This window comes from Alexandromys fortis, unplaced genomic scaffold, assembly GCF_014885135.2.
Source record: "Alexandromys fortis isolate MF-2015 unplaced genomic scaffold, M_Fortis_MF-2015_v1.1 scaffold_44, whole genome shotgun sequence".
Classification (NCBI taxonomy): Eukaryota; Metazoa; Chordata; class Mammalia; order Rodentia; family Cricetidae; genus Alexandromys; species Alexandromys fortis.
Genome location: NW_026067921.1, coordinates 102,233 through 123,766, shown reverse-complemented (window position 1 = coordinate 123,766; position 21,534 = coordinate 102,233). Strand labels below are relative to the sequence as shown.

The window sequence follows — 21,534 nt, the reverse complement described above, 5'->3', positions numbered from 1 at the left end:
TGTGGGATTCCACTGGACCCTTCCTCAGGCTATTGACACCCAGACAGCTGTCCTCAAACAGGCTGTGCACTGCCTGTGTTCTCCAGCCAGAAGTGCTATGCAGTGACAACCAGCCTTATACTTTACTGTCATCATCAGATCTGGTGGGACAACTTGGAATTCTTAAAAGGGGGAATTAGTTAATGAAAAGCATTTTTTCTCATATTAAAAAATTGGTAACACTATTATGATGGAGGGTGTTAGGTCTCTGTATGATTCAACAATGGATGGTTTAAAAATGGAAGAATTAAATGAGGGGATAATTAACTTACATGGGATTTACATAATGTCAATTATAAACTATTGGTTTGGCAATTCTTCCTTTATACCCAAAAAAGTTGGTTAATGTGAGTGCTAAGATACGGGCCTCAGAAAAGTTTACTAAAGAAAATAATGTGATTTTCACTGATAAGTAACAAGCCTTAGAAAAACTTTCTAAAACAGATAAAAGATATGGAATTTTAAGGGAAAATCAACCTCACCATTATATTATAAAATTATAGAAGAACAGCCCAAGGTTATCAAAAAACAACCTTAATTTATCCTGTCACCCCACAGGGCCAAATGACAGGCATCCCAAAGGCTGTGGAAAAGCTAAATGTAACTAGTTCTACACACTTCAGTTCTTTATAAATGCCTGAAATGTTACCCTTTAAAGTGCCCACTGTTTAAGTCTCAGGTTCTCCTGACAAGTTGCATGTCATCTAGAGTCACACAATTTAGGGCTCCTAACTGAAGGTTTTGCAGGCATAAAGGAAGCAGCTACGATCCACTTCAGATAAGTCAGTCTTCATGCCTTCAAGTTCTTTTTCTCTGCATACAGGAGATATAAACTCCAGGAAGGAGCACACCTGACTTGGGTCCTTATAGAGTCCCATTTTTGCCTATTTACCACATTTAAGATAATCTCAATTTTTGGATTTGATCAAGTAGTCAGTCACTTTTAAAAGACTTGTATTGCCAGTTACAATCCTGAGCATTTTTGTACTCCTACCTCATTTTGGTGGGGATTGAGGCTTGGGATCTTATTTAAGCAAGATGTCTAAGTCAGTTAATGATGCTATCAACTTTCTATTTCTTCTGGATCATCATGACTAAGGTAAAAACCAACACAGGATCATCCATTCATATCATACTGGTGTAATGTAATGTTCATGTGGCTGAACAGATGGACCAACATCTATGAGCATTGGCTGATCATTCCCAGCACCCAAGAAACAGCTCACAACTGTGTAATTACAGGCATGGGGGAAAAGATACTCTCTTGCAGCCTTCACTGGTACTTGACATGCAATTGATGGCAAAATGTAAACACTTAAATTTTATTCTTTTTGAAAATAACATATACATGAAGACATTTTAAAAAAAATCTGGAATCACATATATATCTGCCACTTCACCATTTGCATATCTGGTGCCCTAACAGGGCAGAAGAATGCATCAGATCTCCTGGATCTGGAAATACAAGTAGTTCTGAGTCATCTGATATAGTACTAGGAATCATACTTGGGTACATAAGAGGAACAGTACTATTAAGCAAATTATCCAGATGCCAAATATGTCATTATAATACTAAAAATGAAAATGCCCCATTACTCTTTCTGTCTCCTATCACCTTAAGGTGATGAAAGTCCCCACTAGATGGTTGTCAAAGGATTCAATGGCTTTCTATACTTCTGTGAATAGACTCTCCACATTGCTTCATATTTTGTTTGTTAACACAATTCTATTTATGTGAGCAAAGACAACAAAAGGTTTGGTTGAAACCATTCAGAGTCCAGTCAGATTATTCTAGGATAAGTTCCATAATTTGGGATCTTCTTTTTGACTTTTTTGGAGATATTTTTATATATGCATGGATGTCCACTCTCTCCCAACTGCTAGAATTACAGGCATTCAACTCTAAGTCCAGCTGAGATTTATTTTTAAAATAATCTATCTTTGAATAAGAGTTAAAAGGGGACCATCAATATTTTAATAGAAAAAAACTTCTTAAAATTCTATACTAATAGTTTAAACAGGAATTTCATTTTTATGTTCTCAATAATTGGGCTTTTTGTCTGTTAATTTAATCCATTTAAAAATGTTTGAATTTTGCGTGCGTGTATATATCTTTGCATGATGTGTATATGGCATTGAGAGTACAACTTATAGGTTTCTATTATCTTCTTATCCTACGTGAGTTCTAGAGATGAAAACCAGGGAACCCGTTGGCTGCAAGTGACCTCAATGGTACTTCTTTGGGTTTTAAGATTATTTATGTATGTGCTGGTGTGTGAGGGTGCAAATGCCACAAGTATAGAAATAAGAGGAAAAAATATGTAGGAATAATATGGGTTTCTTAGAGATTGAACTCAGGGCCTCAGGTTCCGCAGCAACAACCTTTACTCATAGAAACTCCTCTCTGGCTTTCACTTGTGGTTTTGAAAAAGGGCTATGGACATGTGTTTGGCCCTCAAAATAAACTAACACTTTCTAAACACAAAAAGCACAAATAAAACAAAAGATAGAAGTATATCATTTTCATTTGCTAGTAGGATTTATTATGCAGTTTTCCCTGTTTTCCATTACCTTTCAAATAAAATGTTTACAATCTGAAAAGACAATACTTTCCTGATGTAATATTTCCACTAATCTCATTTGAGCATCAATGAGACAACTTTGTTTGAAATGTTTATATTGTACAAGGCTGTGACCTCATCTTGATCACTGTATGAAGATAGACAAAAGCAGACTCTTCAAAGTTCTTGTTTCTACATATCTGTAATGGCCTAAAACCCCATAGTCATATTAAAACACACACACACCAGAAATTTTGTCTTAAAATAAAATCTCATTGCAATTACATTATCTGGCATCTCTGAATAATTTATTTAAAAGGAATAAGATGATTTGTCATATGGATAACTGATGAAGATGTAAAGATAAATAAAACTTCAAATTATCTTTGCATATCCATAACACATTAAATTATATTGTGAAATACACAGTTGATTGGTGACTATCTGACCTTATTACATCTCTTCCCTATAGACAAAAATGTGTCTTTGGATACACACATGGGGTATTTAATTTTTTAAAATATTCTCTATTAAGTATTTTAACATTAACATGGTTAAAACATTTTGACAAAACAGCAAACGTTGGGCATACATCATCTCCCCTTGGACTTGTACTTAGGAGACTGACACATGAAGATCATGAGTTCAAATGTATCCCTGGGTAATTACTGACATCCAAGCCAGACTGCATAACAAACAACATTCCAAGAGAATCTGTGAAAAAAATGTGAAAAATAATACCAGGAACAAAAATGCAACACCCTTTCACAGACACCCTTACTTGAAAAGTATGATCACACACTGCCTGATATTTAAACAAAAATGGATCACTTAGATGATGGCCATCTCATTCTATACATTGCAGCAGAAAATTTCTCTCACTGTGAAAGCACAATAGAAGATTAACAAAAGCCACAGATAAGGGCCACAAAATAAACTTCACTAAATGGATTTGCCACACATACAGTACACTTTAATATCTACTTCAAATGTTGCAAAACAGAAGTCACGTGACACAATAGTCTTTAATAAACTTAGTTAATAATTTATTTACTTCAAGGTTACAATGAAAAAGACATAAGACAAGTTTTGTTTTCTTGAAACTGAAGACAATTGTGATGTCTAAAGTTTTTACCAAATCATTTACATGAATAGAGCTTTTCTATTGTATGAGTTCCTCCCTATTTAAGGATATCAATGTGAAAAAGAAAAACTTTAAGATATTTACAGGGCTAGACACATGGATGAGGCTTTAATACAAGTCCATTCCCAGCACCAAGGTTAGGTTTTTGACAACTTCCAGTAATTCCTGCTACAAGAAGCCCTAAAGGTCTAACTTTCTTGGGACCCAGAATGCAATACCATACAAAGACACACTGCCATAGTAAAATTAAAATGAAAACAAATCTTTAAATTGTTTCACTTACGAATGTTTTCTCTTGTAATTCCTGTAACATATAGGTGCTGAGATACCTAAAGGCTCACAGAGTATTTCTCCATCATGAATTGGTTCATGTAACGGAAAGCAAGCATGTAGGCCTGAAGTCAGAGAAATCAATCATTCTCAGTCTGTGTATTATAGGGAAGATTTAGGCAATGCTGCTTTATCACTGGGCATTGACCTAAGAGTTTATATCTACACATCATATTCAGGTTATACTTTCTGCTTCATGCTGCAGATTAAGGGTGTGAATTCTTACTTTCCCACCTCAGCTGTCATGTCTGACCCTTGTTTCCATGCCAGCTGCACAGCAATACTGTATCACTCTTGAACTAAGGCCAAACTAAAACTCTATAAGTTCACTTAGACACGAAGTTTTATCACAGCAACAGAAAAGGCACTAATACACATCCATTAAGTTTTATACCTGGATTCATTATCTCATGTAATTAAAGAGAAATACAAAATCTAAAAGGGTTATCTTATTATTTAAATTCATAGGCCTTTTGTCCATGTGAGTCTTCATGTGTAAACAAATAAAGAGGAATATCATAATGCTTGAACATATTGTTTATATTGTCAGTTTTTTCCTCTAGAATAATCTTGTGTAACTGAATGTAAATGTATTGGCTAAAGATCTTACCAAATCACTTATATTCAGAGTACCTTCAGTATGAGTTTTGTCAGAATCCTAAAGTCTAATTTTATGTTCAGGGGCTTTAACAGACAAATTACACACTAAAGTTTTATTCTTGTATAAAGACTACCATGACTTGCAAAACTTTGCAACATTGATTATATTTAAGTGGTTTCTCTGCAGCATGATTTTTTTCTTATGTTTTCAAAGGTTTCTGATACAAAGGCTTTATCACATTGATTACATATGTTGGATTTATCTCCAGTATGTGTTCTTTTATGTATTTTAAGACTACTGTGTTGTGAAAAAGCTTTACCACATTGACTACATTCATAGGGTTTCTCTCTAGTATGTATTCTTTTATGTATTTGGAGACTACTTTGACAAGTGAAGGCTTTACCACATTGATTACATTCATAGGGTTTCTCTCCAGTATGTGTTCTTTTATGTATTTGGAGATTACTTTGAGACGCAAAGGCTTTACCACATTGATTACATTCATAGGGCTTTTCTCCAGTATGTGTTCTTCTATGCCTTTGAAGATGATTGTGTTGTGCAAAGGCTTTACCACACTGATTACATTCATAGGGTTTCTCTCCAGTATGTGTTCTTTTATGCATTTGAAGATGACTATGACATGCAAATGCTTTACCACACTGATTACATTCATAGGGTTTCTCTCCAGTATGTGTTCTTTCATGATTTTGAAGTTGACTGTGACATGTAAAGCCTTTACCACATTGATTACATTCATAAGGTTTCTCTCCAGTATGTGTTCTTTCATGAATATGAAGATAACTGGGAGATGTAAAGCCTTTACCACACTGATTACATTCATAGGGTTTCACTCCAGTATGTGTTCTTTTATGGATTTGAAGATAACTATGACATGCAAATGCTTTACCACATTGATTACATTCATATGGTTTCTCTCCTGTATGTATTCTTTTATGGATTCGGAGACGGCTTTGACATATAAAGGCTTTACCACATTCATTACATTCATAGGGTTTGTCTCCAGTATGTGTTCTTTTATGTACTTGGAGATTACTTGGATGTGCAAAGGTTTTACCACATTGAGTACATTCATAGGGTTTCTCTCCAGTATGTATTCTTTTATGTATTTGGAGACAACTTTGACGTGCAAAGGTTTTACCACACTGGTTGCATTCATAAGGTTTCTCTCCAGTATGTGTTTTTTTATGTATTTGAAGATGACTGTGACATGCAAATCCTTTAATGCACTGATTACATTCACAGGATTTCTCTCCAGTATGTGTTCTTTTATGTATTTGGAGACGACTATGACATGCAAAGGCTTCATCATATTGAATATCTTCATAGGGTTTCTCTCCAGTATGAATTCTTTTATGACTTTGAAGATGACTTTGATAGGCAAAGGCTTCAACATATTGAGTATATTCAGAGGGTTTCTCTCCCTTATGACTTCTTTCATGCCTGCAAGGTTAATTGACATATGTAAAAGTTTTACCACATTCATAACACTGTTGAATCTTTATATCTGAATGAATTAATTTTACAATTTGGTCTAACTGTATAGAGTAATCAGAAATTAATCTTTTATCACTTTGTTTACACTCATTTTGTTCTCCTTCATTAAGGGTTGTTTTGTGTATTTGAAGAAACCTGTGGTGGTAGGAGCCTGGCTCCTGTGGTATAACTGGCTCACATTTATGGCATCTACTTTCTCCATGAGATTTTTCACTTATTTGAAGAGAACTGGAAGAATTCAGATCTTTATTCTACTACTTACATTGATAAATTTTCCTATACTGTGAGTCATATTAAATTTGTAAAGTGAACCAGGACAAAGAAAATTATTCACATTCCCAATATTCATAGGGCTTTTTTGCAATGAGTTCATTGATGTATTCTCAATGAAGCTAGAAAACTAATTACTTGTAATCTTGACTCACAATCAATGAATCTACTCAACCTGGGGACTACTACATATCTTCTAATTGTTCTGAGGTGGGGAGAGGTACATTGTTTCTTTCCATATCCCTATGCTCATATGGCTTGTATCCAGAGTAACATAATATACCTATTAAAGGAAGAATAACAAATAAATGTTTCCACATTGCATTCACAGAGTTTGACTTTCTATTCCTCAAAGACATATGGTATAGGAATTAAGGTTTTTCCATAACAAACCACTTTAACTCTTGACTCTAACTACACATCTCACTAAACTTTTCAAAGATAGAACAACTATATGAGTCGCACTAGGTTTACTGCAGTCTATTTGCTTACTGGGTTTTGGACATACACTTATCACTATTCAGTGTGTATGTTTTTGTAAAATAAGAGGTATGAAACTAAATGGATTGGCAGTTCTACAGCATAGATCTGAGGGAGCTATGATTAAAATGGTGACATCTGTAAAGGCATTGATTCCTTGTCTTCCTTCTTAGAAGAATGACTCGCAAACACAATTCACTTACCTGCCATTGAGGAATAGTGTTTTGTGAGAATTTAATTATCATAAATGCCCTGTGAGCTGTGCTTATGAACACTGTTGCTTTAAAAAAAAAAAAACTTCCAGATACATTAAATTATCTTCAGAGGCACATTTGTATCAGCTTGCATATAAAAATTTACCTTCCATGTCTTCGAGAACTTTGACAATGTTCTTCAATATTGTGATCTTCCCATTTGTAGCCTAAAATATAGCACCAGGAAATGTATGATATATTATTGGAAACTGTGAAAAATTCAAGTTGCTATCTTCAGTGATTCTTAGATCCATGCCTGATTTATTCACCTCATTCTCCTCATTCTCAATCAAAATTACAGAAAGGCAGTGATAAGTAAGAAATAGTTTTCCTGTTATTTTAAAACATGAAGGAAAATAAACAGTATTACCTACAGCAGTGAGGTTGATATAGGTCTCCAGCATCACATCTTTGTATAGATTCTTCTGGGAAGGATCCAGCAAAGCCCACTCTTCCCAGGTGAAGTCAACGTGCACATCATTATAGGTCACTGCATCCTAAAATATGCCATACATTATATAACAAAAAGCATGATACTGACAACATTGTAAATGTAAACTTTTTTGACAATATAATCTTATAATTCTGGTGCTTCCTGCACTTACTCTATGACACAGGAATTTTAATAAAATTAAGTCACTTTAGAAGGAAACTGAATAGGAGGTTTACCCCTATCATTTCTGAACATTTTAAATGAATAGCATGATACAAGAGAAATGCCTATTAACAGACAAAGAGAGACAAGCAAACATAAACAGTATTGAGTACACATCACAGAAACTGTATGAACAAATACTAACTATAAAAAAATATACACCAAGCTGGGTGTATTGGCTCATGCCATTAATTCCAGTACTCAGAAGGCACAGGCAGGTATATCTGCCTCTGAGATGAATGTTAGTCTAGTCTCTGCAATCAGTTCCAGAACAGCAAGAATATTAAGAGCTTGTCTCCCCTGGAAAAAAAAGCATCAATCAAACAAAAAATAGGAAGAACTTAGAGGGTTTTGTTTTGTTTTTTACTTAAGTTCCTACAAGGAGTTATGCATTTATTCCAGTTCTGTATTCATCTTCCAGAAATCTGAAGTGCTTCAGTTCAAACTGTAACTTTAATAAATCTTATTAAAAGGAATTGTGCATTTAAACTGTTACAGATAGACAGATGAAAACATTAACAAAGTAAATGTTGATCATAAATAACACAGGGTAGGAGAGATGGTTCAGAAGTTAAGAGCTCTTGCTAGTCCTGCATATAGGTGTACTCAATTGACACTACATATGTGAGTGATCAAATTATCCATTATTCCAAGCTCAGGGGTTCTAAGACTACCCTTTGACTATTGCGAGGACATGCATATGTTGTACATATCCATGTATGCAGGCAAAAAAAATTCATTTAAAAAAATAAAACAAATAGGAAGAATGTCACACACCTGTAATTCAGTTACTCAGAGCCCCGGGCAATATTAATGTCATGAATACTGACATCCTGGGAAAGAAAATGATACCCTCTGCCAAATTTCAAAATTCCAGTTGGGGTTGCAGTTCAGTAAACCAGTGTATGTTTGACGTGAACAAAAATCTATACTCTAGACCTACCATACAATTATATAAACATATATAATTATATTTTAAAAACTTAGGAATGTTGTCCCACCTTTAATACCAGATTTGGAAACAAGAGTCAGGTGAATTTCTGTGTTCAAGGACAGTCTGGTCTACAGAGCAACTTTCAGGACAGTAAGGGCTACTCAGACAAACTGTCTTCAGAAAAAAAATAAAAACAACAAAATTAAAATAAAATCAGGGTAACAAAATAGCTTCTCATTGACTATCAATCACTTTAGTTGTATCTTATGTGATCTATTGATATCATCTGTAATGGTAGTAAAGTCATGGCAGCACAAGAAGGAAGCTGGCTGACTAGTTTCATTCATAACATAGTAGAAACAAAGAACAGGAAATGGGTTGAGACTATAGATATTCAAATCACATCCCCAATGAGAAATGTCCTCCAGAAAGGTTCCTCCAACTAATGTTTCCACAGGCATCACAAAGGAAGCCACCAAGGAGAAATGAATGTTCAAATACATCATTCTATCTGAGAGTTTTTCATTCACTTGACTAGATTCTGACTCAGGTCACTACAGACTCATGGTTATCTAGGAAGAAAATGCATTTAGTCACCTCAATGATCTTCATAGTCTGCAACAGCCCCTACACTCTTCAAATGTCCATAATCTTTTCTGAAACTCAAGACAATCTCTTGACTGTATTATAAAACAAGTTAAATAAATCTGTCCAACATACAATGGCACAGACTGCTCTTTCCCATTGCAAAGGAGAGTAATTGAGACATACCGAGGGAAGATTGGACCAATGCAAGACTGAAACACAGCAGGGCAACCAGATATCTGGGGCTTCTGCTGTGGAATAATCCTCTTATACATGGTAAAGATTTGTCACTCAACTGGTTTGTCCAGTAGCTAGGCAGAAAGTATAGGCAAGGCAGCCAAACTAAGGATGATGGGAAGAAGAAGGGCTGAAGAAGGATGGCTTAAAAGAAATCCCACATTAGCTCAGAATTGAGAATAATAGATGGTTATTTATTTAGGGGTAGGCTTACAAATCAAAATCCTCTGCTGAAACAGAACAGAAACTGAACCCCACAGCCAGAAAAGAGAGCGGACACATGCTTTACATCAGCTGAGAGTTACTATCTAAACTGGACCAGCAGGATACAAGAAAGGTAACTACTGATTTTGACAAGACAAGGTACTACAGTCCTTCAAAATTCCCTGCTTCACAGGAAAGTCTGTCAGACAAGCTAGGGTTGTAGGCCAGAGCTGGATGTCCAACATTGCAAAGGAACTTTGGGTGACTGTTCAGGTAGCTTGAGGTTCTTGTCATTAGGTATTATTTACCTTTTTGGGGCCATTGATGGAGTTGAAGACTAAATAGTTATAATCTTTCTTAGTCACAATAGAAAGTAAATTAGATACAAACTTTAGACTCACTAAGAAAGACAATTAAGTACTTTCTCTAATTTTGCCAAATGCAAATAGATTAGATAGTGTTACTATAATTCTTACTTAATAATTACTTTTGTTGTATATAATTTTACAATTTTAAAGTTAAAACCTTCCTTTTAATTAGACAAAAAAGGGGGAAATGCTGTGAAATAATCTTCTTATATATTGTAAAGATTTGTCATTCAAACTGGTTTAATAAAACACTGATTATCCACTGGCTGGGCAAGAAGTATAGGTGAGATGACCAAACTAAGTATGATGGGATGTTGACAGAGGCTTTCTTACTACCTAGTCCTGCAGCCATTAAGTCCCAAAGAAACACACAGAGGTCTATATTAATTATAAAACTGATTGGCCCATTAGCTCAGGCTTCTTATTAACTCTTATAACTTATATTAGCCCATTATTCTTGTCTGTGTTAGCCATGTGGCTCGGTACCTTTTTTGGTGAGGCATTCACATCTTGCTTCCTCTATGGCTGGGTCACGACTGCAGACTACAACTTACCTCTTCCCAGAATTCTTGTTGCTCCGCCTCTACTTCCTGCCTGGTTATCCCACCTCTACTTTCTGCCTGGCTACTAGACAATCAGTGTTTTATTAAAAATAATACAAGTGACAGGATAAAAGGCCATTGTCCCACAGAACTTATGCCCCTTTAAAAAAACAAGAACTCTGAATCTAATATTCTTTCTTTAGCTTTTTTCTGACCATTATTTATAACAACTTGTAACCAACATTCTAAACAGAAGAAAATATCTATAGTTCATTTTTGGGGAATGTGAGCATAGTTTTTCAGGCTACTTTCTGCTGACTGGGGGCACTGATAATCTTATGGGGACCTAAAGAAAATTTAAAACTGTTTCTCCACAAAAAGTCTCCAAACCAACAAACTCAAGGAATTCATAACATTATATAGTAAATTTTCATAAAATAAAAACTAGTGAAGGTTCATCATTTTCCAGAGAAACAATATAACCAGATTATAACTTAAAAAAAATCATACAATGTAGATAGTACCACTAATAAAAGGAGACACAAAGACAGACCTACAAATTTAACAGGGTCCTTTGAACAAGGATTAGGAGATTCTAACCAAAATTAGAATCAAAGAAATCATAGACCACCATTCACCCTGTGCACTCCAGTTCCTCCAGTTCTCTCCTTTGCCATTAATAGAAAATGGGTGGGGTAGAGATGATTGTTCCACCAAAATTAGATTTGCTTGAAGCCTTCTGATGTTTCTACATTGCAGAAAATAATTTTGACTACTAAAACTATCTCATTCTCTTTTGATAAAGAAAATGATGTCCACTAGGATCATTTATTAAACATTTTGTTTCCTATGATTGATGATTAAATGTAAGTCTGTATTATATACCTAAAGCAACCCATTTGCCTCTAATTGCTTTATAAGTCTTAAAGACTTTTGGAAACAAGTCTATCTCCATTTTTATGTGCATGTTTGTATATGTGTGAGAGAATGTTTTCCATGTATGTACAGGTGACACACCAAAGAGTGTGTCAGATCCCCTGGATCTCGAATAGCAAGTAGTTATGAGCCTCCCAATGTAGCATGAATAATTAAAACCAAAAGACAGAAATTGGGGCTCAACCTGAGAACCAGATAAGCAAAGCAGCCAAGCCACTAAAGAAGTCTTACCTCTACCAAGGCTAGGTGACTACAGACTAAGCAAAGTAAGCAGCAAGAGCCTCTATTCCCTCCCATTTTAAATTCTCTTTAGTGCTGAGATTAATGGTGTATGACTCCCTACTACTAGGATTAAAGGTGTTAGGCACCACCACCTGGATTTGTTTGTATATTGATCTTGTGTAGCCCTGGGTGGCCCTGAATGTACCATCTTCCTCCAACTCCCAAATCCTGAATTAAAGGTGTGTGCCACCACTGCCTGACTTCTAGTGACCTAGTTTTTCCCTTCTGATATTCAGCCAAACTTTATTTATTAAAACATAATATTTATTATATCCAAACTTGGGTGTTGGTATCTGAACAAAAGTCAAGAAGAATACTTGTTGAGTGACATGGGCTGCCCACATACCGTAACTTTTTATCCAACAAACTAAAAGTCTTTCACAGATTAACAACAGAAACCTAAATAAAGAAAGAAGCAAATAAGTGATCCCTGTGAACTTGATGCATCATTATTAAGATGTTGGGACCAGGTAGGCTGCTCATGGACCTGTCCCACTCACTGTTACTCAAGACCCAATATTCAGGGTTGCCTCTATGGCTGCAAGAGAACTCCAGCTGCAGCTTATCTCCCCCCCCCTCCATGTCTCCTGATGATTCCAGAACCATCTCCACCTGCCCTTCCCTTCACAGCTCATATCTGTATCCCAGCACCTAACTGCTTGTCACATCTGCCAGAAGACCAATTTAAGCTGCCCACAGATATAGCGAATTATCTCTTACCCCAGATCTGATTTTCACAGTTGCCCCTATTACTGTAGTACAACACCAGAGGAAACTTCCCCTCCCCCATCTCCTTGCCTCCTCTGTATCCCTAAGATCATTTCTCCTGACCTTCCCTTCCCCTAGTTTCCAACACCAGCAAGCATTTTCCCTTGAACACACCAGCCAAGAAGGCCAGGACAAAGGGCAACACTCAGCCAATACATGCTCTGAAACTCCAGAGACCAAACAGAAAAACTCCAGGAAAAAAAAACTCCCATCCAACCAAGATGAAATCAGAAACCAGCACCTAGACCCATAATCACACCAAAGTCAGATGCCCTAGCATAAAAAAAAAAAAAAAATCAATAGCAGCCAAGGCATGTTACCACAAGAGTTCAGCAGGCCCTGAATATTCTAACATAGCTGAAATACAAGAAAAAGACTGCATGAAGATGATAAAAGCCCTTAAAAAGGAAATTTATTAAATATTCATGAAAATACAAAAAAAATCTTTGTTCCAAACACAAGGTCTCCCTGTTATAATTCTGCTGGCCTTCCTTGTTACCTAGGTACCCTATCCCTTTAAGAGATAAGGTCCACCAACCCCCAACCTCCCCCTCTTTCCAAAGAGGCAAGATGATCTCATGCCTTCTCTCCTCTCCTCTCTCTCACTCTCTAAAGAGGCAACAATTTTCTGTCTCTTCCCCCTTTCCCCCATCTCCTCCTTCTCTATCTCTTTCCCCCATAATCCCCTTATCCTTATACCCTTCCCAATACTCATTAAATAAACTCTATACCTAAGTTCTCTCCACATGGCATAAATATGCTGCTGTTAATACAATTTATGTGTCTAAAACTTATATTTTACAAAGAATTCCCCAGGATCTGAATTGAAGGATTCACCTTAAGCAGGTCAGATGCACCCCTCTTGCTATTTCCTGATCCTGACACCCTCCTCCTCAATTACCAGGACCTAAAGAAATTTTTTTTTTCTTCCTAAACTTAACCTTGTCCTCTACTCTGCTAACACCTTGCCAGGTTCAAGAAATACTGAACAGTTCCACACTACAAATCCTGGACAGGAGTGAGGTAACCAGCTACTGCAGGACATGACCAGCACCTAGCTTTCTCAGGTCCCCCAAGACTCTGACATTCACAAACAAGCAGGAAGCAGTCTTGAGAACTTGACAGCTCCATCCCCTTAGTCTGCAATGACTAGCTCCTTGCCTTTTTATTATAAGAGAAAGATGGACATGTTATAATTCTGTTGGCCTTCCCTGCTACCTGGGTACCCTGTCCCTTTAAGAGACAAGCTTCACCCACCCCTAATCTTCACCCTTCCTGATTTCACACCTTCTCTTCTCATCTCTCTGTGTGTGTCTGTCCTTCTTCTGAAGAGGCAACCATTTTCTCTCCCTTCTCCCCTTCTCTTCTCTCCAACTTTCATAAAAAAAAGATTAATTTACACATTGTTTGACAGTGGTAAACTTCAATATCCTACACTCAACAATAGATAGGTAATCCATACAAAAAGTAAACAGAGAAATATTATAGATAGTAGACTTTATAAACCAAATGAGCCTAACAGATACTATAGAACATTCCACCCAAACAAAAAGAATACATCTTCTCAGTACCACATGTAATTTTTTCCAAAGTTGATGATATACTTGGATACAATACAAGTCTCAACAAGAAAATTGAAATAACTCCCTGTATCCTATCAGAACACCATGGATTACAGTTCAATATTAAAAAAAAAAAACCAGAAACAATAGAAAGCTTACATACTCATGGAAATTGAACAACTCTCTACTGAAGAAAGTGGATCAAGACAGAAATAAAGGAGGAAATTAAACACTTTTTAGAATTCAATGAAAATGCATACACAACATAACCAAACTTGGGGGACACAATCAAAGTGGTGATATAAGGAAACTTCATAGCACTGAGGGCTTACATAAATACAGAAAAAAAGAGACACCTTATACTAGCAACTTAAGAGCAAATATAAAAGCTCTAGAACAAAACAAAGTAAGCATACCCAACAGGAGTAGACAGGAAGAAATTATCAAACTAAGGGCTAAAATTCACAAAATAGAAACAAAGAAAAATACAAAGGATCAATGAAACATGAATTTGGTGCTTTGAGAAAATCAACAAGACAGACAAACCCTTACCCAAACTAACTAAGAGACAGAGAAAGAATATCCTAATTAATAAAATCAAAATTGAAAAGGGGGAGCATAAGAACAGACAATGAGGAAAACTGAAGAATCATAACTACATATTTTAAAAACCTGTACCCCACCAAATTATAAAATAAATGGATAATTTTCTTGGTTAAGTGCCACTTACCAAACTTCAATGAATATCATATAAAAATTTAAATAGAACTATAGCCCCTAGTGAAATGCAACAAGTCATTACAAATCCCCCCCCCCCAAAAGCAGGGCCAGATGGTTTTAGCCCTGAATTTTACCAGATTTTTCAAAGAAGAGTTGAAACCAATATGCCTCAAATTATTCCATGAAATAGAAACAGAAGGAACATTATCAATTCATTTTATTATGCCACAATTACACAGATACCTCCTCCTACTGTGAAACTCTCTCTAGAGTTGCAAATTACAAATACCTACATAAAATTCCACTTTCTAGGCTCCATCTCCTGACCGTTATGATTAAAATTAACTCAGATCTTGTTGAGTAAGCTTTAATAAGCTCTTCTTAAAATCCTGATAGGCAGCCAAATTTGGTTACTGTTGTTCCTTTTGGAAACTACAGCTCCCAGATTCCTCCTGGATTACAGACACCTGCGCGCCCAAAATATTATTCTTTTAAAGCGGGTGTGTGTGTGGAGACAAACACAGGACAGACAAAACACGCACGAAAGGAGAAGACACAGACACGCGGCTCCCACGTGGGTGCACTTTAATGGGGGGGAAGGGGACACGATAAGGGACAGGTGTGCAAGACACACAAGGGTAAAGGGCAAGAGAGAGAGACCTCGTGGAAGCTCGCTTTTTAACGAGAAGCGCAGGATATCTGGGAGAAATGTCCTGCACCTGTGTGCACAGGTGTCCGTAATCCAGGAGGAATCTGGGAGCTGTAGTTTCCAAAAGGAACAACAGTTACCATTACTCTACACATGTTGACCTTCTGTTTTTAAATTCTCCATATCAACCCCTGCAAATGTAGGAATGGCACAATGCATGTGAACAAATGCTCTGTCTCTGCAACCTCTGTTACAGCTCTCATTGGCTGACCTTTTCCCCTTTTAATTCTACAAGAAGCAGTGAACCAAGGTCTTCAGACCTCTCAGTAGTTTTTAACTATTCAGAGGAGTACATGGCATGCACCCCAGAACTCAGAAGCTGAGATAAAAACTGCCATAAATTGGTGGCCAACCTGGGCTAGATAATAAAACAACAGCAGCAAGATTCTCTTCAGGAGAGTAGAGCAGGGCTAAGAATTTCAAGTGACTGAAAAACTCTTAATCCTCAGAATAGAATGAGATTTACAATACTTTAACTACAGCACTCTGGTTCCCATATGGAAAATAACTTTAACAAATTTGTATAGCCACTATGGAAATCAAAATGGCAGTTCCTCAGAAAACTGGGAATAGATCTACCCCAAAATGCTGCTATAGCACTCTTGGGCACATATGCAAAGGATGCTCCATCCAACCCAAAAGACACATTCTCAACTATGTTCATAGCAGCTTTATTTGTAATATCCAGAAAATGGAAACAATTTAGATGTCCCTCAACCAAAGAATGAATAAAGAAGATGTACTATATTGATATAATAGAGTATTACTCAGTTACTAAAATATGGACATCATTTGCAGAAAAATGGATGAAACTCCACCTGCCAAGACATATAGCACTTTTTACCCAATAAACCAAAAGTCTCACAGATAAGGAACAACAAGAACAAAACCTAAATAAATAAATGATCCTTGGGAATATGATGCATCAATACAAGATGCTGTGTATGGTAAATTTGCAGCATGAATTGAATCCAATCCAAAGAAATTTCCCAACAATTTATAACAGGAAAGCTGATTGTTCAATCACAGTGGAAACACTCAGAATGTTCAATGGGATTGTGAAAAAATAGTACAGAGATTGACACAGTATGACTTCTATACTTACCACAATACTACAACAATCAAGAATGTGTAGAATATTTGTGAAAGAAAAAAGGGCATGGAGAGAAAAAGCCAAGAACAAAGGCAGGAAAATATAGTCAACTTTTAATCATAAGTCCAAAGGAAACTCAGTCAGGAAAAGTGTGATCTGAACTAATGTCAGTCAGCTCCCTATGATTCTATCTGTATAAAAATTAAATAAAAACAGACTTCACAACTTCCACAAAAATAACTCAAAATGGCCCTTTAACTGTTATGTTCCTAACCCTCCAGCTACTGATATTTCTTCTAAAGACAGAAGCCCCATGCTCTAGGGCTCTCTCTCTCTGCAAATGGAGGTGATCTCTTGCTATGGATTTATAGCCCCCTATAGCTCCTTGTAGTTTCAGGTAAACCCATCCCCACTGATGCCCAATAGCAAAAGAACACAGAAGAATAATTTAAAATCTGCTTCTTGCCAAATGGATTATTGCACAAGAGGTGAAATCTGACCTATCTACCTGCCCAGCACCATGGACGCTTGAGAAATCTCTGCAGATCAGAAACCCCCCTTTGTCCTCTGGAACTGAACTTCACTGAATCATACCATGGTGGTTTGCTAAAGGATGATCCATAACACCTCTTTCTATCAGGTGCTAAACTATTTGTAACACTTATAAGCCAAACCTGACAGTGGAATGCAATATTCAGAATGTCTAGAAACTAGACCATCATTTTCCAATTCATTTACCTACCACACACCACAAGCAACAACTGCACCCTGGACAGTGATATTACATGCATCATATCCTCCCATGCCAAAGCTTCTGCCTCCCCCTGCCCAGAAAATTCCACACAGGAAGGCTTAGAGGACAAGGGCCACTGCCAAGGTTAGCAGAAGACCAATAGAATCACAGTCTGGCTCATGGCCCATTGAAGTCTCAGCAGAAATGGCAATACAGTAGACCTGCTCTGGAAATCCCACATTCACCATGGCATGGCTGTGGTCTTCCTTACAACTCCCTACAGCAGAAACATAGAAGAATCATGAAAAGAACAAGCTAGGGCCACCCAGCTGGGCCTCTGAATATCAGCAGCTACCATACTGGGTGAACAGAGATCAAATGACTCACACAGCACAGACCTTCCCAGCTCTACTCTTCCAGCCCAGCAAACAGGGCTCCAGTCTAAAAAGTTTTTAATTTTTTTTTGTTGTTGTTTTGTTTTTTGAGACAGGGGTTCTCTGTAGCTTTGGAGCCTATCCTGGGACTAGCTCTTGTAGACCAGGCTGGCCTCAAACTCACAGAGATCAAATACTGATTGTTGTTAAGGCAACAAACAGGCCATGAATTAAAAACAATGAGGAGTCATGATAGGGCTTAGAGGCAAGAAAGAGACTATGGGTATAATGTAGTTTTTATCTCAAATAATTATTGGAGAATTTGAAACAGGCTTTAGGGCCATGTACTCCAGAGACTAGGGATTTGTATTAGAGAACAGCAAGGATTACACACAGCTTTTCTCTCAGCCTGTACATCTTAAATCTGGAAAATAACAGTACTGTTAGGCAGGGCCACAACTTTTTACAAAGATCCTCTACTTTGGTTGAACTAATGTAAGTGCAATAATTTGGTTACACGATAAGTTCAGTCCTTTACCCAGATTCTTGATTGCCATGGTCTGTGGACCTCAAGAAATGGCCAGCCAGGACATTTTTGGAGCATCTAAAATTGATTACCTGACTCCACATTGCTAATATCAAATACCTCTCTTTCTGTATTGTGATTACACCAGCTTCAAAGTTGGTCAATGAAATCAACTCCCCAGTAAAAATCAGAGATATTGGAGGACACACATTCACTGGTGTCTCGTATCCGTCTCACTGAGCTATCAAGGCACAACCTGGAAGGAGTTGCAGCACTGTCTTTCCAGCACTGGGCAGCAGAGGCAGGATTAGGTGTTTGTTCAAAGCAATTCTCAATTCTCAACTTCATAGCTATGGGTAATATTGCTCTAAACAGAATTAAATAAGTTGATAACACTTGAGAAAAAAAGAATAAAATTCTTAATGATCAAGAAACATTGGAGAACAGAAACAAATAAGAGAAATAATGTACATAAAGCAAATGTTAAAAAAAAAACTGATACCTATAAGTGACTTTAAAACGATGACTCCAGCAGTTGACTGCCCACTCTGTCCCCGTCTCCCCGCCCCCCTACAGTGTACACAATAAACTATTCCTCCAACTCTGGTGTGAAGGCAGAAATGTTCCACATGCAAATCCTTTTCCTCTAAGTGCAATGAACAGTCAACTACATTACACAAATGAAAAAAATTAAAACTCTGAGGTGGTAAGGTCATTTAAGAATTTTGGAGGGAGAATATAAAGGACAACAAGGTCATTGGCCTAGAATGGAACAGTCTGAAATGAAGACCACCTGAGTTAACAGAAGAGAGCTTGTCTCAGAAATGCATTTTCCAAAAGGGTGGGAGTTCAGCTGTTCTAGAATTAATATGCCTTCCCAAGGAGAAATTACTCCAGACACTTAGGAGATTAATAAAGAAAATTCTCTTTAATGAGAGCATTTATCTATCTTTGGCTAATGCTCAAAAAGGAGCCAGCCTAGACAGATTTTGCATTCCACACATGCTATCATCCTTAAGTTTCTTTTAGGTTCACGCTCCAGGTTATGCTTTGAACAATTATTAAAGAGGGAAAGGAGACTGCAAGTCTAGCAGATGGGAGTTACACAGCAAAGGTATTGCCAGAATTATTTCTGAAGTACACCAGTGACTTGATACGACAGATCATTCTTCAGTGACTGGGTCCTGAGGTAAAGGTGCCAGTGAATGGGAAAGACAGAGCAAGCAGAAGGTAGAAAAGATAGAAACTAGGGTGGGAGGTCTTACACTAGCTGTGTTTCATGCCAAGTAATCTTTGTAAGAAGAATACCTTCTTGCACACTACTTCCAGGAAGGGGACAGTGGAAGGAAATGGGGAACTTCTATGAAGTCAGCAGAAACTATCACACAATGGGACAAATTCAGGAAGAGGCTAACCAAACAATTCTGCACAACAGGAACACAGGGTATTTCAAGAACAATACTAAGTTGACAGTGCCTTGGGACTGATAACCATAGCTCCACTTGGTGGAAAATCTTGGGTTCTAGGGATCAGAAGCAACCCTCCACAAAGGCCCTGTCCCAGACCATTAACACCTCTGTATTCCTCATTTTAGAGGTGCTCTGTTTTATTATCAGTGCACCAAGGCCTTACAGAAAAGTTCCCAAGGCCTCTGCCCCAGGCTGTTATTCTCTCTTCCAAGAATGTTCCTTCTCCCTGCTTGAGGGCCTATATATCACCCCAGATCAGTCCTCAACACAATAGTGTTTTATCTTTTGAGTACTGGTCACCTGATATCCCTCAGAACTCTGCTTTTCTCAAGAAGAAAACCGGAGCTTTAAGGCACACCAGCCCTTAAGGTCGATTATGACCCAGTAATGCCACCTTGAGCAGCTTGTTAGAGGACTGTTCTTTGATACAGAGATGGGCCTAGTGACTGTAAATCAGGGGTGGCTTCTTTGTAATGGTTTGGAGCCAAATAACGAAAGTATATCTTAGCATTTCTATCTTTGGGGTGTTTTAGGAGCAACCTTCCCTTAGCTAAATTCTACCGTGTGAAATTTACCATCTACTAAGCATTAGTAATTTCTTTATATCAGTTCTACCCCTCTACATCACAGCTAAGTAGTGGAGTGCTAGCCAACACAATGCATACCTTTTACGACCTCCACAAAATTAACTGAATGGATCTTACACGTAAAGGTTAAATGCAAAGTGCTGAACGTCTAGAAGATACAGGAGAAAGTAGGCCTCTCCAAGTTTGACACCCTGTCTTCCCCGGATGCACCGAAAGCATATTGTTGTTTACTACAAATACTTTTCTACACACAGCTCCGTGCTCACAATGCTCTGAATAGATGCAACCCACAGAGCAAAATTATTCAGAGGCCTGTGCCTGAGTCCAAGGAGTTTCACAGACCGCATGGGAACTCACAGGACAGGGAATCTGACTGCAGATTCCTAACCAGGTCCTGTCCCGGGGAGGACCCGCCACACCGGCTCCCGCACCTCCCATTCGCTCTTCCCATCTGGGGACAGCAGCCCCTCCCTCACCATGTCGTGGCTTCCCAGGTCGCCCATGGCCCCCTCACAGCACTCTGCAGCAGCCCTCGCAGCGCGGCACACGAAAACACTGGCACCAGCTCCTCTTCAAAGCCAAACCCGCAACCCGGCTCCCGGAAGTGCCCTGCACTACTTCTGACTGGCAGTTCGGCCTGGAGGCCCTGATTGGCTAGTGATGAGAGCACCTCCTTTAGGGTTACATTGTTCTTAAAGACACAGCACAATGGGTCCTGATCTCGCCCTCCACCCCAGACCCAGATCTTTTCCAAATCTGCAGAGATACGCATTTCAATAGAACTTGCTCCTGTGCTGTCTTCCTGCGCTCCACAGGCACTCTGCGTTTTCCTCCTGGACACTTTGTGATTAGCTTGCAGGACCCGTTCCTCAATGTGGAGTGGAGTGATTTCCTGTCACACAAGTGGAAGGGCGCCCAGAATATTACCAATTTTAAAGAGAGATTTTAAGACACAAAAGGATATGTTTGTTCTCTGGCTTCAGGTGAAGTGAAGGTACTTTTGACCTGTGAGTCACAGGTACTTCAGAGAACCAGGAGACAAATGCAGCAATCAGG

General features: G+C 37.8%; 1 protein-coding gene across 3 annotated transcripts; it reads right to left on the bottom strand.

Moving 5' to 3' along the window:
* Positions 1-2,574: 2,574 nt before the first annotated feature.
* On the bottom strand, positions 2,575-21,079 carry LOC126501163 (zinc finger protein 431-like). 3 transcript variants are annotated; one of them, XM_050141686.1, is made up of 4 exons: positions 20,955-21,079; positions 7,565-7,691; positions 7,301-7,361; positions 2,575-6,136 (listed from the first exon to the last, which is right to left on the bottom strand). In XM_050141686.1, the coding sequence occupies exons 1-4, from the start codon at positions 20,979-20,981 to the stop codon at positions 4,843-4,845; spliced, it is 1,509 nt and encodes a 502-aa protein (XP_049997643.1). In that variant the 5' UTR covers positions 20,982-21,079; the 3' UTR covers positions 2,575-4,842. The 3 variants fall into 3 exon arrangements, with proteins under 3 accessions (XP_049997643.1, XP_049997644.1, XP_049997645.1); XM_050141687.1 differs by lacking the exon at positions 7,301-7,361 and having other exon boundaries at positions 5,382-6,136; XM_050141688.1 differs by having other exon boundaries at positions 5,994-7,361.
* Between the last annotated feature and the right edge of the window lie 455 nt (positions 21,080-21,534).